At 46.1% G+C, this 21,016-nt stretch overlaps 1 protein-coding gene across 4 annotated transcripts in view; it reads right to left on the minus strand.

Annotated features, from left to right (window-relative positions):
* Nucleotides 1-21,016, minus strand: part of EHBP1L1 (EH domain binding protein 1 like 1) — a 152,488-nt gene that overhangs the window by 47,590 nt on the left and 83,882 nt on the right. For all 4 annotated transcript variants that reach the window (XM_040410129.1, XM_040410127.1, XM_040410128.1 and 1 more), the window contains exons 3-4: nucleotides 13,641-13,736; nucleotides 10,661-10,714 (exon numbers count right to left, since the gene is read on the minus strand). In XM_040410129.1, the coding sequence (XP_040266063.1) occupies nucleotides 10,661-10,714; nucleotides 13,641-13,736 (150 nt within the window). The remainder of the gene's footprint in view (nucleotides 1-10,660; nucleotides 10,715-13,640; nucleotides 13,737-21,016) is intronic.

A 21,016-nucleotide genomic window follows, 5' to 3' on the forward strand; every position in this document is an offset into this window, starting at 1 on the left:
TGTGTACGAATGGTACATGACTGCTGAGTCTCTGCCTGCATTGGATTATTTTGACTGGAGGCTACAGGAACAAACTCTCAGCTGTGTGAAGTATTTGGCTTTTATGGCTTTCCAGCCTCTGAATGTAAACAGTTGGACAGACTTACTAAGAATTTACAAGATTTAGACATGGTAAAAATAGGCTAGACCATGTGAAGGTTCACCAGCTTTATCAAAGTGTCTGATTGTGGATGAGAAGTTAGGTGTATCTTCAGATTGTCTAGTCTAAAGGCAGATTTACAAGGGGTAATTGTTGGCCGATTATCGGGGAGGAATGTTAGTACGAGTGCTCATTCCTGATGATCGGCTCTTGTAAGCGCTCGTTCAACAGTTGAAATCATTGTTTAGAGGAGACCTGAATCATGATTTCTGGGCAGTAGATCGTGCTGTGTCAACAGGGATCTGCTGCCAGAAACTGTATGCGGACAAGCGATTACAGTAGCCATCACTCATCACCATACAGTAGAGGGGATTGCTGCGTGTGAAGGCAGTTCTTACCTTCTCTGAGAAGCAGGCAATTATTAAAAAGGAACAGTTCTTTCCCGATAGCTGCCTGCTCAGTTAGCGCATGTAAATGAACCTTAAGAGTATACTTATGTGTTGTCCTGGAGCAAGGGTACTGTGGACTATGCGCGTTTATGGATATTTGGACCTACTGCTACTATGCAAAGCCATCAATTCACTACTTTATTGCACTTTGAAGGGTTAAATATTTTTTTTGGGGGGAGCCATGTCACATTTGAAGAGACACTAGAGTACTCCTACAGTAGAAATCCCCAAAAAGTGACCCCCATTTTGGAAACTGCACCTTTCAAGGACTCTTTCAAGGGGTGTAGTGAGCACTTTAACTCAACGATTATTTTATAGAATTAAAAAAATTCTAATCAAATGTCACTTCAGGCTCAGATTTTTCATTTTGACAAGGGGTAAAAGGAGAAAAATGCACCCCACAATTTGTTACACATTTTATCATGAATATCCCATATCACGCTCTCTCTTTGCGAAGACAGGACAGGACTGAGACTGGCCCATAGACTTCTATGGAGCCTGCCTCATTCAGCGAGTAGAGAAAGCACGATATGTGCGTGGTTTTCTCCCCATGTTCTAGAGATCAGTGGGGGTCTCAGTGCTCAGAACCCCACCAATCTAAACTTCTGATATGTCTCTATGACATATATCACAGTGACCCTTTATTTCTTCCATAGACTTCTTGCAACATCTGAAATGTGTGCTTTTTTGCCTAAAAGAAACACTGCAAAAACACCAGCCCAAAAAATGCATAAAAAAAACCTATAAAAAATGTCAAAAAACCTATGCGTGACATCAGCCTTAATATATCAATCATATGTAAATTAATAGGGCAGAGTGGAAAATTCCCTGAGGGTAAGTTCAGATCTTGCAGATGAGTTGCAGTTATTTCTACTCATTTATTCCAGAGTCATCCACTTCTCCAGATCGTTCACGTTATTGTCCTGTTCATCTGCAGAAATCATCCTGTTTTGTTGCGCAGACCTGATTGAGGCATTGAATGATTAATCACATATAAAGTGCCGAGTGCCTCTAAGTGGCCAGAGAGTAACACTTGAGATTAGGGTAAACGGATGCTCTACAGCTTGTATTACAACTGCTCCGCATACGAACATATTTGCACCTATACACAGTCACTGTGCTAGACCACAAAGAATGACATCAAGCAAATTCTTATGCCTCTTACATAATCCTCAGTAGGTAAGGGTACGACCAAACTGTGTGGCTGGGGTTGGTGATGTAGCGCATGGCCATGCAAGCCGCAGTGGTATTCAACTGAATTGGTAAAAAACAAGGGGCACATTTATTAAGACCAGCGTTTTAGACACCCCTGCGCTGGCAGTGGATCGGACCGGAGTTATGAACAGGCGCCGGCCTCTCCATAACTTCAGCTGATCCACCACCGCTTCTAAATATAAGATATATTCCTTGCTGTCTTTCATTTAGACCATTTTCTACACCTAAGACAGGCGTAGAAAATGGTAAATGAGAAGGCCTGCCGGCCCGTCCCCTTCCCCGCCCAACTCTTTTAGACCTGGCTTGAGACAGGGAAAAGTCGCATATTGCGGTGCAAAGGACTCATGGTGGGTCCGCAATATACGGGCACTGGCCGTGTGAACTCTGTGCTGTGAATGAAGACCCATTGACTTGAATGGGTCCGCAATTCACAAGATATGGCCAAAGATAGGACAGAGGCACAGATCGGAGGCCCACGGAAAAACTCTGAAGCACTTCCATGGACTTTTCGGGTCCGTGCTTCCTCACCGCAAAAGATAAGGCAAGTCCTATTTTTTGCCATATTTTGCGGATCGCGGACCCATTCAAGTCAATGGGTCTGCATCCACAGCATGGATTGCACGCGGCCAGTGTCTGTATCTTGTAGACCGCTATTTGTAGTCCACAGCATGGGTACAGAGCCTTTATGGTTTGAAAAAAATTCGGCGGTATTCAATATCAGACAAAAGATCTTTTGTTCAAAGAAATATTGTTTGTGAACGAAAGATCTTTTTTTGGAAGAAGGTTTCCAGAAAGATCTTTCATCCATCACCCGGTTTCATTGAATGTGTATAGGCAGTTTGGACAACTGTAATGGCCAGTATGAACTAAAATGTGTATGGCTGTGTCTGTGAGATGAACCTTCATCAGATAATTGTTTCACTGCTGTCCAACCATCAACAAACTTCTATCTAGTATGTATGTCCACATTAAAGGGGTTGTCTCACTTCAGCAACTGGCATTTATCATGTAGAGAACATTAATACAAGGCACTTACTAATGTATTGTTATTATCCATATTGCCTCCTTTGCTGGCTGGATTCATTTTTCCTTCACATTATACACTGCTAGTTTCTATGGTTATGACCACCCTCCAATCCATCAGTGGTGGTCGTACTTGCACACTATAAGAAAAAGCACTGGCCTCTCTGGTGACTGGGACCATGAAAGCTCACATAGGCTTGTGTGTTTTCCAACAGTGTGCAAGCACGACCACCACTGATGGATTGCAGGGTGGTCGTAACCATGGGAACGAGCAGTGTATAAAATGAAAAAAGAATCCAGCCAGCAAAGGAAGCAATATGGATAATAACAGTACATTAGTAAGTGGCTTTTATTAACTTTCTCTACATGATTAATTCCATTTGCTGAAGTGAGACAACCCCTTTAAGAAGCACTGTTCAAAACAGACGCCATAGCCATAAGCCTCAAACTTGCAGCCTAGTTATTAAATCAGAACCACCACCATTACAGCTCCCACCGGTTACACAGCTTCCTAGACCCCTGAATGCCAAGCCATGCAGCAGTTACAGGAGCAGTGCATGCAGCACTCCATGATTAAGCAGAATAGCTGTTGTCCAGCCTAGATGTGTAACTATTCCTTTAGGGATCTGTCATTTTTGCATATACTGACAGAATAAGAAGGGATTGAGAATGAGGACGTTTATACCCAAGCATTGCCCACTTATTAGCCACATTTACTTCTGGCACTATCTGATTTAGTTTTCCCTGGCAGCTTTTGATTGACAGGGCCAGGCAGTGGCAAAGCAGCAAGGGCCACACAAATGAATGGAGCTTGGGAGCAACAAGAGCAAAGGTGACGCCCTCATTGCACCAAATGCATAATTTGCATATTAAGAAAAACAGTCATAACTCAGGAACAGAGCCTCGTTCAACCACAATAAAAACAGCATTTTGATCAGGAGAACCACAGCTCTGTGTCTATTCAAACAGTGTGAGAGGGAGGTTTCTATGGGGCAAGGACTGTGTGAAAAACAGACAATATACTGTAAACATCCTGCAACTTTTTCTTACATGTAAAGATGATCAGTGAAAAATGATGTTCAAGATGCGGCCGGACTAGAGGTGGAGCCTTAGGGGGAGGCCGACATGACGGGGGGGTCGGGTTCAGGTGGACCCCTTTGTTTCGGTGGCCGCCCCTCCTCTCTTCCCCTTTCCACTTCGTTCCCCTCGGCCGGGAGTTGGTAGGGGGGAGGCTGGTGTTGGTGGGGGGGATCAGGGATTGGTTAGGTTGAATGTGGGGGTGGGGTTAAGGGGTTAAATAGGTGGCGTTTGGGGGAGAAAGGGGCCATTTTGGAGAGAACAATTGGGAAAGTGGACAGCGCAAGATGGAGCTGGAGGAAGCCATCGTGCGTTTGAGAGCAGAGGCGGAGGTGGGGGAACCAGCTGGGTCCAGGAGCAATTGCAGCAGTTGTTAGGGGTGCAGCTCAGGCTACCTTTGCCTCGGCCGCCGGAGCGCTTCAGCCCACATTCTCCCCCTCCCCCCGGGCTCAGCGCCGGAAACTGAGCCCTCCAGAGGACCCTCCACGCAAGTGATCGGCCAAGAAAACTCCTTCCCGTGGTCCCTGGCGTGGGAGGAATCAAGCAGACAGGCGGAGCCCGCGGGAAGGGGGGCCCCACAGCGCGGCCAGGCAATCGGGACTGCTGCCATCCAAGGGGAGCCGGGCAGCAGGCCTTCATCACCAGCATCAGGACGGCAGTCTAGTAGAAGCTCCGCCCCCTCTGAAGACCTCGTGGTGGAGAGCAGCCATAATGCTCCTGGCTGGAGTTCAGCCAGGGAGCAGAGTGCAGCACAGTCCTGGACGGCACAGGGGGCGTCAACGCTGAGGACCGGACCTCTGGATTCAGGACCTTCGGCTGATGGGGTCACAGCACCCAGGCAGCTAGGTGAGTGCGCATGGGGACCCTTAGCACAGTTGGGGGCAGGTAACGGGGGAGGAGAGGGATCCCAGAGGGATTTAGGTAGAGGCGTAGGGCAGTTGTTGGGGGGTTTAGGAGGTTTGTTAGCGGCGTGGAGTATGGGGGGGCGCATGCCCGTTACTGGCTTGGGGGTGGCGGGAGACCCAAGGGGGCTCAATCTGGCAAGAGGGTGTGACCAGGGGCCGGCTAGTTTGGGGGTATCAGTGCAGACGCAGGCAGTGGGAGCGGCGGAGGTCGATGCGGTACGGTTATATGACCGGGCAAAAGGGGAGGTATACGTGTGTTTCGAGGGCCCGCTGGGGGCCAATTTGAAACAGGATGTTAAGGACCGCATATGGAAAGGGGAGTATGTGGAACTATTTTCCCTGCTTCCGCTGGATAGATTTAATTTGGATAGGACACAGAAGAAGGAGGGAAAAAAGAAGGAGGAGGAAAAACTTAGATATCGTCTGATACCGAGAACTTTTCAGAACTGGCTACAGGCGTTTGCAATTCTGGCTAGCGTGATTGGGGAGAGGGCGCCGGAGAGCTGCTTGGCCCTGTTTTGCTATTTGGACGTGATTGGGGAGGCGTATCGGGTTTATGGTGGGGGGGTGGCATGCCTGCGATACGACGAGCAGTTCAGGCAACGGAAAGCAGTACACCCGGAAATAAGGTGGGACCACAAGGACATAGCCTTGTGGCTGAAGGTGACGGCGCCTGTACGGCCGGGGCAGTCATTTTGCGGGGAATTTGGGGGTGGGACTCAACCGTCAGGATCAGTTACATCAGCAAAGGGTTTGTGTTTTTCCTTCAATGACGGGAACTGCAGATTTTGAGGCAAGTGCAAATTTAAGCACGAGTGTTCCAGTTGCAGGGGATTCTATGGAGCGTCGCAGTGTTTCAAAGGCGGTAGGCAAAGAGGGGGGGGGATGGTAATTCCAAAGGGGGAGACGCCGGTCAATTTGGTAAGGATGGAGCCCTTTCTAAGTAGATATCCGAACAGAAAGGCGGCGGTTTTGTTACGGGAGGGTTTTTCCCAGGGTTTTCAAATTCCGTTTATACCAGGGGAGGCGGTTTTGTTGGAAAGGAACTTATGGTCAGCCAGGGAACATTGTGGTGGCGGAAAAACTAAGGAAGGAGGTATGGCTGGGCAGGATGGCGGGTCCGTTCGCTGTTCCGCCGTTTAAGAATTTGCGCGTGTCTCTGCTGGGGGTGGTTCCCAAAAAGGAGGCGAATAAGTTTTGGCTTATTCACCATCTGTCCTTCCCGAAGGGTTTGTCGGTCAATGATGGTATTGATCCGGCCCTGTGTTCGGTGGTATATACATCATTTGACACAGTGGTGGCATGGGTGAAGAAGTTGGGTAGGGGGGCGTTAATGGCAAAGAGAGACATTGAAGCAGCGTTTAGGTTACTGCCAGTACATCCGGACTGTTTACACTTGTTGGGCTGTTTTTGGGACGGGGTTTTTTTGTGGACCGTTGTTTGCCAATGGGGTGTTCGTTGTCATGTGCGTACTTCAAAGCGTTTAGTTCGCTTTTAGAGTGGGTGGTGGCTGATTCGGCAGGGTGCGATTCCATTATTCATTACCTAGACGATTTTCTGTGCATAGGCCCCCCGGAGTAAAATGTTTGCGCTTTGATGCTACATACGTTGTTTCAGGCGTTTGCGGCGTTCGGAATTCTGTTGGTGACGGAAAAGACGCTGGGTCCGGCGGTGGAGTTGAGCTTCCTGGGGATTGTCATCGACACGCAAATGATGGAATGTAGGCTGCCGCGGGACAAGTTGGAAGATTTGAAAGCGGAAGTGGGGAGGGCGGCTCGGTTGCGGAAAATTAAATTGCGGGAGTTGCAGTCCCTTTTGGGGGAGCTTAGCTGTGCATGCCGCAGCATGCCTATGGACAGGGTGTTTAGCAGACGGTTAGCTGGGGCAATGGCGGGCGTGACTTCACCACATCATTACATTCCTTTGGGGAGGGAGTTGCGAGCGGACTTGCAGGTGTGGAGTTCATTTTTAGAGCGGTACAACAGTCGCTCGCTGTTTATGGATGATGTGGTGAATGCATTTGATTGTGAATTGTTCGCGGTTGCTGGGGGGAGTGGGGGATTTGGGGCTTATTGGGGAGGCCAATGGTGTGCAGACAGTTGGCCGACAGGTTGGGCCGAGAAAGGCAGGTGTCACGGTCGGGGAGTGGGGGAAACCCCCCACCGTTCAGTGTCAAAGGGTAGTGGGGATCAGTAGTGATAAGGGAGCAGGTCACCTCCTACAACATCCCTAATCCTCTCCCTGACTCCTCACCGTATGAGCGGACCCCGATGGTAGGACGACTCATACTCAGGATACCTAAAGACCCTAAGTCGCCCTGGTAATCCCTTACCAAGGAGCAGGGAAGAGACGACCTGTTCATCCCAGTAATGGAGGAACAGGAGTCTCTATCTGAGGCCAGGCTGCAAGGAGAGGGGAACACATAAAGCTATGGAGATGGCAGGTAAGTGAAACCAGCAATATACTTACCTGCCACAGACACACTGACTGGCACCCGTGCTTAAGTGCTAGTGTCCACACCAACATCAAAGGACACAACACACACCACAAACCACACAGGGACCCAGGACACTCATAGCTGCAATAAATGTGAAACAGGGGAATGTCTAAAAAACATGCTGGACACCAAACACTACCAGACATGTAACACCAAAAATAGACATACCAACACCCTGATCAAAACTCACTCCATAAACAAAGGGACAGGAAGGAAAGGAGACACCGTGATAACATTGATGACCACAAGGGTGGCCCACCCTGGATAGATGGAAATACCAGACAAGGAGCTTAACTCCAGCACACACCAAGGCCGGAGTACAACTGCATTTTGACCTAAAGCCACAGGTATAAGAAGCACAAGTGACCACACCCAGCAAGGTAGATAACCCTTACATCACCAGACAGGGGAAAGAAGCCACTTAAAGGGGAAGTGCACACACAAGCAAAGAAAGCTAAACGTTGCCGCAGGCAACAACATGCATGGCAACCATGTCACGGCAATCACCCAGAAGGCCGAGACACTGCCACCGCATGCACAGACAGCAGCACGTTGCCGCGGGCAACCGCAAGTGTTGCAACAGTGTCACAGCACACACCATAGGCCGTGACAGCTGGTTGCAGAACCTGGCTTTGCTAGAACTTTTTCCCATTGTCTTGGCGGTTTTGTTGTGGGGGGAGGCTTTTCGGGATAAGAAGGTGCGGTTCCACTGTGACAACTTAGGGGTGGTGCAGGCGATAAATGGTCTATCGGCGTCATCGCCGTTGGTATTAAAGTTGCTTCAGTGATTGGTGTTAGAGTGTTTGGCACTGAATGCTTGGGTGATGGTGGTGCATGTACCAGGTGTGAATAACAAAATCGCTGACGCTCTTTCTCGTTCACAGTGGGATCGTTTCCGGCAGCTGGCCCCACAAGCGGAAGAGGTAGGGAAGGAGTATCCGAGTGGGCTGGAGGAACGATAGCAAGGCTCGTACAGGCGCCCAGTACGTGGGCAACATATCTAGCAGCATGGAAATGTTGGGAGGAGTGGTGTAGTAGTTTGGGAGGCGGGATTGAGGACAGGGAGGTGGCGTTATTGTCATTTTTGGGGCATTGCAAGGATGAAGGCTGGTCAATGGCGAAGATTAACCGGTACATGGCAAGGTTGGCATTTGGCTTTAAGTTGCGGAAGAGCTTTGAAGGGTTGGCGGCGGTTGGGGGTGCGGGTGGATGGTAGGCGTCTGGTATCTGGTTGAGTTGCTGTTAAAACTGGAGGAACAGTTACGGGGGGTTTGTAGTTCTGAAGGGGAGAGGAGGTTTTTTAAGTTAGCCTTCTCGTTGGTGTTTTTTGGGGCATTGCGGTTAGGGTAATTGGTTTGTCCGACGACCCGGCGGGTGGGAGGTTTGCTTAGATCGGACGTAGAGCTGTGTCAGGATCGGGTGGAATTTGTTATTCGGCGGTCGAAAACAGATGTGGAAGGGAGAGGGAAGAGAGTGTTGTTGTTCAGTGTACCGGGCAGCTCAATGTGCCCGGTTCGTTGTATGCAGGATTATGGGTCAGTGAAGTTGGAGAGTTGCCCGTTATTAGTGCATGAGGATGGCTCCTTTTTGTCCCGGTTCCAATTCACTGCCGTTTTTTATAGATGTCTGCTTAGGTTGGGTTTAAAAGGGGTGGGGTATTCCAGCCACTCATTTCGGATTGGAGCGGCCACCGAGGCGGCTCGGTGGGGTTTAGGGGATGAGGTAATAAAAAGGATAGGTCGTTGGGAGTCGGTCCGTTTTAGGTCATATGTCCGGGTCAATCGTTTGTAACTAAAAGGGGCTGTGGAGTGAGGTGTTGTGGGTATTGTAAGTTTAGAACGAGTTAGGTGAGGTTGTATGGTTTCGTTTGATTTCTTGTTTCAGGTGTGGAGTCTGACCTGGTATGGCTACTGGGGCATTCGTATGTTTTCTGGGGAGCAGTTCGGCCGGACGGCGAGCAACTTGGTTTGGTTTATGGCTAGGAATGGGGCAGTGGCGGTGAGACATAGAGAGCTGGAGAACGGAGTGGGTGCCTTCTGGAGGGCAGATGGCGTGCATCTAAATGGAGTAGGAATCGACATGTGAAGCTTGGCGCTGCAAGACGGCATTGAGATTGCGCTTGGTGTGTGGAGGGACGCGCAGTCTTGAGGGGTCAAGTCTGTGGGTCTGTGGCGGGGGGAGGTCCTTGAAGTCTGTGTTGTTGTATGGTAATGAGGATGGGAGGGCTCCGCGGTGGGGCTGGACTCCCAGTTTGGGCTGAAGTGTTGGGGGGCCATTCAGTGGTGCTTCCGAGCTGGTGGGAACGGCTGAGAGCAAGGTGGCACCCCAGCGGGGAAAATGTTGGGATTTTGGGGTTTCAAGGACCTCCCCTTTGCAAGGAATCAGTTATATATATATATATATATATATATATATATTGTTATATACTGTATATTGTGATATACTGTTATATATATCTTACTTGTTGTATTGTTTAATAAATGGCTGCTGAGGCCAATCAATTCCACCCTGGTGTCTGTGTGGTTCTTAAGGTGAAGGTCCGGAAGAGAAGGGTGGGGTAAGTGACTTGGGTCCAGGTGGGGAGTGTGGTTTAGTGTAGGAAGTGTTGATCGGGGGATTGGGGGTCGAGCAGGAGGTAACCCGTACCCCCGTCATGTGCATATAACTATTGAAATGAATGGGATGGTCGCAAAATAGATCCCATCCGGATGGAAAACTGTGAAATTCATCCACATGGGACAGATCTGTGTGACATGGGACTGATCTACATGAGGATTTGTCACAGATTTTGCTGCGGATCTGCCTCAGATTTTATCCGGTGCATTGCAAAGAGTGAAATGCGCAGGTATTAAGCATAACATAAATGTGCACAGCGTGTGAATGAGATCGCTTACAATCTGATCCACTTTGCTGCTGCTGAAATATCCACAGTATTTGAGTCATATGAGGAAGTTTCCTGTGAAAGATACTTTCTGCCGCTTCATATACGCTCACATTACACTGCTGAGTGCACTGCTCGCACTGTACAGCTGCTGCCGCTCAGGAAACGCTTCATAGACAAATGACTACCCTGCCCTGTAAAATGCACATTAACGTATCTGAATATTGTGGTTTGACATGAATCAAGCAGCAATTTCTCTTGCACACCATGCTTAATCTCACATGCTTCTGTCGTGGCTTTCTGCTCTGCCTCAGGCGGTATAATTATTAACTCTGCTCCTAGGCGTAATTACATTGCTGTACGTCCAGCTTACACAAGCAGAAGGGATTAGGGGGCATCACTAATGGCTGACAATGAAGACATGGAGACAGCGTAAAGCAGGAATTAATACACCAGGCGATGGGTCACACTTACCCCCTCAACTTGAAATGTCCATTCTTTCTCCTCAAAGTGATCAGAGTGTGGGTCCTGCAGAGAAGAATTGAATTCATAGGTTATTTGTCCATTTTATTTTATTTATATTTATAGAGGTTTTCTGGGATTTTGATATTGATGGTATATCCTCAGGAGAGACAGGGAGAGCAGCTGCATCCTCACAGTTTACCAAGCATAGCGCCGTGGATTCGATAGTGGCCATGCTTGGTATTGTGGCTCAGCCCCATTCAAGTGAATGGGACTGAGATGCCTAGGTCATGTGATCGATGAACCTGATGTCACTGGGCCTAAGCACTCATGGAGCGCTGCATCCTCAGCTGATCAATGGGGCCTGGAGTTGACCCCCACCAATCTGATATTGATGACCTATCCTGAAGCGTTTTAATGAAAAAACGCAAACTCCAGACATTTGGTGAAAGTCTATAAGAAATATGAAAAGTAGTGCACACACGTGTTTTATTCATGGTGGCATTTTTTTCAATTGTGGAGCATTTTGTGTGTGTTTGGCATCTTGTAAGATTGCAGCATAGTGTATTTTCAGGTCTGAATGGTGTTTGGAAAAAAAGCACATTTCACGCAAGTGATCAAAAAGTTGTATGTACCCCAATATGGTAAAAATAAAAACAGCTTGCCCTGCAAAAATATGCCCTAACAGAACTACGGTGTATAAAAAAGGTATGGGTGTCAGAAAATAGCAGCACAAAGAAAACGAATTTGTCAAAGTAAGTATTTAACATTTTTTATCTAGTAAAGGACAAGAAAAACTATATGAATTTGGTATCACTGTGGTGGTACAGATGGGCACAATAAAGGTAACATGTCAGCATTACCGCACAGTGAATGCAAAAACCCCAAAACAATGGTAGAATAGTGGTTTTTTTTCCAATTAACTTAAATTGAGCCACTAAAAAATATAACGTCCCACAAAATACAAGTCCTCAAACGGCTACATGAAAACACAGGTTGAAAAGCTACGGCTTATGAAGGTGGGGAGGGAAAATCAAAAACAAAATAAGGCCTCATGCACACAATCGTAGTTTTGGTCCACATCCTATCTGCTTTTTTTGCCGATCGGATGTGGACCCATTCTTTAGTATGCAGGACTTTAATAAAATAACGGATCTCAGGCGGAAATGGCTAAAACAGATGCCAAATGCGCATAACGGATGCTTAAAATACAGGATCCATTTTTTCCTTTATTTTTCGGTGATCTGAACCCTCAAACGTTCTTTCAGGATTAGAATTTGTGATGTGAACCCAGCCTAACATAAACTATTTACAAGTCCAAGGGGTTAAGACTGCTTTTATTCTTTTTTTTGTAAAGTGCTAGCTGTACACTGTTGTCATTATTCCTCATACATCAGGCTTACGTCTGTAATATGGCCTCATAACAGAAGCAATAGTGGTATGTCTGCTGGCTTATAATAGGTTCCCTTAGGCCTCTTTCACACTGGCATCACAAGTGAGGGCCGAATAGGATGCGGGTGCGTTGCGGGAAAATGCGCAATTTATCCGCGTGAGTGAAAAGCATTTTAATGCGTTTTGCACGCGCGTGAGAAAAATCGGCATGTTTGGTACCCAGACCCGAACCCGGACTTCTTCACAGAAGTTCGGGTTTGGGTTAGGTATTATGTAGATTTTAATATTTAATATTTTAATATTTTCCCTTATAACATGGTTATAAGGGAAAATAATAGCATTCTTAAGTAAATTAGAGATGGAGGGGTTAAAAATAAAAAAAAACTATTAAACTCACCTCATCCACTTGTTCGCGCAGCCCGGTTTGATGACCTGGGAGGAAAAGGACCTTTGGTGACGTCACTGCGCTCATCACATGGTCCATCACCATGGTGATGGACCATGTGATGAGCGCAGTGACGTCACTAAAGGTCCTTTTCCTCCCAGGTCATCAAAGAAGAATAAAAAAGGCGAGCCGGGCTGCGCGAACAAGTGGATGAGGTGAGTTTAATTTTATTTATATTTTTTTAACCCCTCCATCTCTAATTTACTTTCTGTATTAAGAATGCTATAATTTTCCTTCATAACCATGTTATAAGGGAAAATAATAAAGATCGTGTCCCCATCCCGATCGTCTCCTAGCAACCATGCGTGAAAATCGCACCACATCCGCACTTGCTTGCGGATGCTTGCGATTTTCACGCAGCCCCATTCACTTCTATGGGCCTGTGTTGCATAAAAAACGCACAATATAGAGCTTGCTGCGATTTTCACGCAACGCACAAGTGATGCGTGAAAATCCCTGCTCATGTGCACAGCCCCATAGAAATGAATGGGTCCGGATTCAGTGCTGGTGCAATGCGTTCACCTCACGCATTGCACTCGCACGGAATTCTCGCCTGTGTGAAAGAGGCCTTAGGGTCGTATCAAGTTCAGTTAGGGTTCATGCAAGAACAGTTCTGCAAGCTGTGGTATTTCTACTATCAAAACTGCTGGAAAGCTTGACACAGGTGTGAACACAGCCTTATCTGTAAACTAGTGATAGGATGGCTGCACATGGATTATGTACGTTTTTTCTGTAAAGATTTTGTATGGAAAAACCGCAGCGCAATACAGTACCAGCAAAGTGAATGAGATTTCACAAACCTCACGTACACTTCGCTTTTTTTCTTAAGTGCGGAAATTGACCTGTTCTGCGGATTTTAACATCTGCAGCATGTAAATTGTGTGTGTGATTCAGCACCTTCTGGGATTGTTTACATAAACAGAAAATCTGCACCAAAATCAGTACCAAAAAATGTATAAAAATACACCAAAAATGTTATACATAGTGTGGATTTCTGTGTGTTTATTTGTTTGGCGCGGATTTTGTGCAGATTTGATGCTGCACTGTGTGCCGCCACCCCTACATGGTCATTACATTTCTACACCAAGTTTCTAGCATCGATGTAGCTATAAGAATTATTTTACCTGAATTATTTTCACTGGCATGATTACTTACTCTATATAGTGTTGCTGTAATGTCCACATTTTCAGGAACAGCCCAGACGACCGATCCACGGAAAGGGTCCTTGATCCCCGGCTGCCAGCTATGGGCCTGGAGAAGACAGTATTAAAAAGGCGAATATCACAGAGGGACATATTCTGCTCCCTATAACTTTTTTGTACATTTGTATAGAGCTGTATTAGGGCTCATGCACACGACTGTATGTATTTTGAAGTCCGCAAAATACGGATGACGTCCATGTGACATTCGTATTGCATCCAGGTTTTTTTGTGGATCCATTGTAACAATGCCTATCCTTGTCCGCAAAAAAGGATAAGAATAGGACATATTCTATCTTTTTTGCGGGGTTACGGGAACAGACATACGGATGCAGACAGCATTTCTTGTGGACCCATTGAAATAAATGGGTCCGCATCCTATCCAGAAGAAAAACAGGACGGACATGGAAACAAAATACATTTGTGTGCATGAGCCCTTAGGGGTCATTTTGCAGGACAATTTTAACTTTTCATTGATACCATTTTAGGGTTTGTCTAACAATTAATCACTATTTCTTAATTTTTTTTTGTGGGAGGTGAAGCGACCCAAAAACTATGAATCGGCCATTTTGACTTTTTTTTATATTTCGCCATATGCTTTATAAAATAAATATTTTTATATTTTAATAGTACAGGAGTTTTTACACACGCGGCGACTCCCAAGATGTGTATTTTTTATTATTTATGTATTTTTATTTTCATTTTGGGGAAAGGGGGGTGATTAGAATTTTTACTTTTTTTTCTATTTCTAAAAATTGCAGTGAAAGTTTTGACTCAGAGGGGCTGAGTACAAATGCATGCCACACTTTCCAGATTTTTATTTAAAAAAATGTTTGAAAGCCACGTCGCATACGGTCATTGCCGCATGCGAAAACACCCTTACTACTTAAATATTAAAATATTTATTTGATACGACAAACGGCAAAACAGAAAAAAATGCCAAAATGGTCGATTAGTCGTTTTGGTCCCACCCAAAAATTTTATAAAAAGCGATCAAATGTCATACAAACCCCAAAATGGTATGAATGAAAAGTACAGAAGGCACTGTAATGTGCGGTAGCCTCTTGTCACTCAGGAGGCTAAGGGGAGCCGGGACAAACCTGGAAGCGCACGTTTTTTTGCCCATGTTTGACCACGGCACCTGAAGGGTTAAAAGTCTGCGATTGGCATTACCACCGGTCACAGACACTAGGCCCGTGTGTCTGCTGTTTAAAGCGGGCACCATCTTTAATGTCCTGGCCAGTGCAGTACATGTACAGCACTGGTCGAAAAGTTCTTTTACGTTCCTTTTTTGTCAGCGTTGCTGCTGGAAGATGCTCCTAATTTATGATGGGACGATGTTTTAAAAGTGCGCCTCCTCATAAATTAAGTGCACCTCTGGCAGTCTGTGCCCCTGGAATGAAAACTAGCATAACAGCATGGCAGTGTCCCAAACTATCTTGGACAAATCAGTAACTTCTTCAACCACAGACATTGAAACTACCAGTTCCCATACGTCGTGATATTTTCTCGGGAGCCAAACACTCTGATACAATCCCCTAAGGCCTCTTTCACACGGGCGTTGCGGGAAAAGGTGCGGGTGCGTTGCGGGAACACCCGCAATTTTTCCGTGCGAGTGCAAAACATTGTAATGCGTTTTGCACTCGCGTGAGAAAAATCGCGCATGTTCACAGAAGTTCATGTTTGGGTTAGGTGTTGTGTAGATGTTCTTATTTTCCCTTATAACATGGTTATAAGGGAAAATAATAGCATTCTGAATACAGAATGCTTAGTAGGGGATCAATTGAGGGTTAAAAAAAAATAAAAAAATTAACTCACCTTCTCCTCTTGTTCGCGTAGTTCCCGGTCTCTTCTTTACTTCTTTAATGATGAGCTGTGGGCTAAAGGACCTTTGGTGACGTCAGATCACATGCTCCAATCACATGGTCCATCACCGTGGTGATGGACCATGTGATTGGAGCATGTGATCTGACGTCACCACAGGTCCTAGCCGGTAGTTCATCATTAAAGAAGAGACCGGGAACTACGCGAACAAGAGGAGGTGAGTTAATTTTTTTATTTTTTTTAACCCTCAATTGATCACCTACTAAGCATTCTGTATTCAGAATGCTATTATTTTCCCTTATAACCATGTTATAAGGGAAAATAATACAGTGAATAGACTGTCACCTAGCAACCATGCGTGAAAATCGCACCGCATCCGCACTTGCTTGCGGATGCTTGCGATTTTCACGCAACCCCATTCACTTCTATGGGGCCTGCGTTGCGTGAAAAACGCAGAATATAGAGAATGCTGCGATTTTCACGCAACGCACAAGTGATGCGTGAAAATCACCGCTCATGTGAACAGCCCCATAGAAAAGAATGGGTCGATATTCAGTGCGGGTGCAATGCGTTCACCTCACGCATCGCATCCGCGCGGAATACTCGCCCGTGTGAAAGGGGCCTAAGTCCAGCTGCTCCCATCACCTGAAACAATGGCCCTTGGGGAACACCTCCTACTGTTCTTATTGGACTCCTTCCCAAATGCAGTTTAACTCCGGGTCAGTAATACGTTTTGCGGCCCACTCATCCTTGGTTTACACTTTTGCTATGATAGAGTTGAGAGCTAGAGCGGTGTGTGCAGGTTGACTTTCAACAGCAGTCATCTACTTCCAATCTCAGACTTTCTACAGGGTGGCGAGACATGACGTCAGCTTTTCCGTTGTTCTTTCCCAGCTGGCATCAATTTTCATAGTTGAACCGAACTGTCCGTGTGACCCACCTCTGCACCCGTGCCACCAGTTTAGCAGTGGATACGTACACCTATGGATTTCCAACTAGGTACTCAGCAAACCATTCTGTCATGGCCCATACATGGCCAGCAATTCAAGCCAGAAGGAACTATAGCTGACCAGGTTCTGTTCCAAAGGTTGTAATCTCCTACTGCCATAAGCAATAACTCTCTTCACTTCTTCTTGCTTCTGCACTAAGAAAGCACCAGTCCTTGAAGGCCGGCATCAGTGCTCAGTTACAAAGTTACAGTGTAGCCTTCAAAGGCCAACATTGGGACCAGTACCAGTCGCTCTTTTGGCTCCTGAAATTCTGCTTGCTTTCCATCTGTCCATTGCCTTACCACCTCTCACCAACTGAATGACTTCTGGTCCAAGGGAAGGCCAGTGAGCAACTGATGCAGTAAACTATGGCAAATCCCAAAAAATCACATTGTAGTATCCTACCAAGACAAGGATAAGCATCTGTAAGGCCCCTTTCACACAGGCGAGTTTTCCGCGTGGGTGCAATGCGTGAGGTGAACGCATTGCACCTGCACTGTATCTGGACCCATTCATTTCTATGGGGCTGTGCACATGAGCGGTGATTTTCACTCATCACTTGTGCGTTGCGTGAAAATCGCAGCATGCTCTATATTGTGCTGTTTTTTTCACGCAACGCAGGCCCCATAGAAGTGAATGGGGCTGCGTGAAAAGCGCAAGCATCCGCAAGCAAGTGCGGATGCGGTGCGATTTTCACGCATAGTTTCTAGGTGACGATCGGGATGGGGACCCGATCATTATTATTTTCCCTTATAACATGGTTATAAGGGAAAATAATAGCATTCTTAATACAGAATGCTAAGTAAATTAGGGATGGAGAGGTTAAAAAAAATACAAATTATTAAACTCACCTCATCCACTTGTTTGCGCAGCCCGACTTCTCTTCTGTCTTCTTCTTTGATGACCTGGGAGGAAAAGGACCTGTGGTGACCTTTGGTGATGGATCATGTGATGAGCGCAGTGACGTCACCAAATGTCCTTTTCCTCCCAGGTCATTAAAGAAGAAGAAAGAAGACGAGCCGTGCAGCGCGAACAAGTGGATGAGGTGAGTTTAATTTATTTTATTTTTTTAACCCCTCCATCCCTAATTTACTTGGCATTCTGTATTAAGAATGCTATTATTTTCCCTTATAACCATGTTATAAGGGAAAATATTAAAATCTACAGAATACCTAAGCCAAGTGAAGAAGTCTGGGTTTGGGTTTGGGTTTGGGTCTGGGTACCACGTTTAGTTTTTTCTCACTTGCGTGCAAAATGCATTGCACTCGTGCAGAAAAAACTGAAGAACGCAACACAATCGCATACAAAACTCACCCCACTTGTAGGCAAAATAGCACGATTTTCCCGCGACGCACCCGCATCCTATCTGGCCCTCACACGCGACGCCCGTGTGAAAGAGGCCTAACAGCCACTCCTCCACAGCTTTCACTTTGTCTGGGTCAGGGTCAACATCCCAAGCTGATACCACGTGCCACAGATACTTTATTATGCGCTGTCCCCCATGGCAATAAACAGATAGATTGGTACCGCACGCCGTTTATTATTGCATCCAGAAAACTGTTTTTCATGCAAAGTTACATTTTTTATTAAACACGTTTTTCAAACAAAGGGTATTTGTGCATGCTTCATCCAAGAATTATAGCGTTTGAAATTGCTAGTAAATTCATGAGCTATAATTCTTGGATGAAGCATAAGCAAATATTCTGTGTCTGAAATATGTGTAAAATAAAATATTTAACTCTGCACCGAAAACAGTATCATATGGTTCTGTGGCCGGATGCTGTCAAGCATGGCACTTTGTAGACTTCAACGTAAGCCTGAAGCACTGCGGTCGCACAAACAGGTTGCCCCGGTACTGAAAGTGTTTGGCAAAGGATCCAGAATACACAATAGTACCATCCAAGTACACCATAGTCTGGAAATATAAGTCTCCCAGACAGTGCTCCAGAGGCGCTAAACAGTAGTTGGAGCGTTCCCCAGGCCAAACGGCTTGAAGTCAAACAAACCCAAGGGAGTTAAGAAGGCCTTGCCAATAACCACCTGCCAAATCAAGCTTTGTATGGAGCTGTTATTGACTACTCCACCCGTGGCAACAGATATGCACCTCATAGCATACAGTGCACCATCTTTTCTCAGATCACGTGTCCATCTAACATCTTTGTTCAGTCTTAGAGAGGATCTGTCAGCACTCCTGACAGGTCTGCTTAATAAATAATTGTATAACATTGAATTAAAATTCTAAAGCATCTATTCTTATGGCTCAATCTTATGACAATCACTTATTATTCCTACTAGAAGTTTATGAATGAATTGCCAACTGGGTGTTAACAGTTGGGGGTGTGCCCCTGCATAGTGTGACACTGCCCAATCGGTGCTGCCAGTGTCAGATTGTGCAACTGGTAACACACAATTGGCATTTCATTCATATACTTCTAATAGGAATAATAGAGGAATGGCACAACATAGAGTCACAGAGACTCAATAATTCGGATTGCATGAGGAATAGTTACTAAAATAGAGGTTTAAAAACCTTAAAAATCTGTATGGACTGGTTCTATATAATAATTAGTCCCCAACCTTGCTTAGAATACACTTAAACGGTGCTGTCTGCCAAACGATTGCTCTGTATGCTCAACTTAAAGGGAGTCTGTCACCAACTTGTCATGTTTTACACTGCTTATATTGCGTTCTTGCACACACACACAATAATAACGGTACTTTCCTGTTTTGTAAAGTTGCAAAAACGAGGCTATAATGGTATACAAATGAGGACTTGCAAGTGCCCAGGGGCGGCGTTCTTGCTGTAAGTGCCCAGGCCCCTAGACGTTACACCTAAATCCTCCCTAGATGTTACATCATGCTGGCCAATTCCCGAGATCCCGGGCGTGCACACCCCAATAACCACATTGCCGCTGCGCGCTGCTGTCTCTTCCCACTCCACCTCTTCCATCTTTGCCAGTAGCTGGCGCATGCGCAGTGCTACAGATGAAGCCGATGCCACCAGTTGTCAGGGTAACTTAAAGCGGCCCTGGAATTAAAAATAAAAGTGGCCATCATGTTGTAGATGGGTCCAAACTCACAGAAGGTGGGGCAACAGAGGTAGGTGGGGCCAGCAGTGCAGAACAAAATTCCACCCCAACAGAACTGTGCTGCACAAAATACTGCTTCATCCAAACCAAATATGGTGGCGCACAAAATTCTGCCGCCAACGCTTCAGTATTAAATTATATAATTGTCCTGAGGGCTTCTACATTAATTAATGATGAGAGCATTGTACAGCTGGCGGCTGTTAGGAGGCCTTGGGTGGCCCCGTGGACATCAGCCCGCCAGGACATTTCCCTGTAGGGTCTATGGCCAATCCGCCCATGTCAGTGGTTATCAGAGATCGCATGCCCGGGCCTTGCGGTGAACTGTACACACACATCATGAAAGGGCTGGCCAGACATACACTGGGGAGGAGTTAGGTGCGTAAAGCCGAGGCACTTACAGCAAGAATGACGCCCCTGGGCACTTGCGAGCCCCCATATAGATACCATTATAACCTCGTTTCTGCAGCTTTACAGAATCAGACAAAACAAGAAAGGCACCATTATTATTGTGTGTGTGCAAGAATGCAATATAAACAACACATGAAAAGTTGGTGACAGACTCCCTTTAAGGATTAGTCTTATCAAAAAAGTGGGTATACTATGACAGACAGGGGTGTTTGCCAAAATGTGTATACTTGAAGGAAGCAGACTGGGTGTTTACCATGGGTTTCTGCTTACCCCCATAAATTCCTGGTTTATATTTAAATATAGTTAGACATTAAAGGGAATCTGTCACCAAGTCTTAGACTATTCAGTATTACATCAGTTCAGTATTTTATTTCCCTACTGCCCCTGTTGCCCCGTTGTCAGCGCTCAGAGCTGCACTGAAGTACACTGTCAGGACTGCTGTGCACACGAGTCCTCTCCATTATGTTAGCACAGCAGTCCTGACAGCGTACTTCAGTGCAGCTTTGCTCATTAACGGCAAAGTAATGAGGAGCTGTAGGAAAGTAAAAAATGTATCTGCAGTGCTATTTGTGTACTACTGCAGGTAATAGTCCAAGATCATGGTGACTGATTCCCTTTAATGGAAAATGCTGTAGAGGTATGTCACTGGTATGCATGGGAAGCATATGCGCTGTGTAATACGACAGACACCTGGCTGCAATGACTGGGATTAGAGATAGCTCTAACCCCAATAGCAACCGCAGCATCTAAGTGGTTAGACAGATGGATGGAGCTCTCCCTGTCCGTCGATCAGAGCCTGCATGGCAATATTGCGGGGCTCAGGTTGGTTGCTAGGACTGTGTGATAAGAAATGCCTGTGGCAAGTAAAAGTACGTTTTTTTTTTCACAGTACACATGATCCCTCCCTGCTTCTATCTTGTGGGCCAATGAGAAGGCTGCAAGAGCTTAGCAACTTCCCTAGCAACCAATAGGAAAGTTGCCTACCCTTTACTATATAAGAGAAACTCCCCACAGCCATTTTA

The sequence above is a fragment of the Bufo bufo genome, chromosome 10 (genome assembly GCF_905171765.1).
Source record: "Bufo bufo chromosome 10, aBufBuf1.1, whole genome shotgun sequence".
Classification (NCBI taxonomy): Eukaryota; Metazoa; Chordata; class Amphibia; order Anura; family Bufonidae; genus Bufo; species Bufo bufo.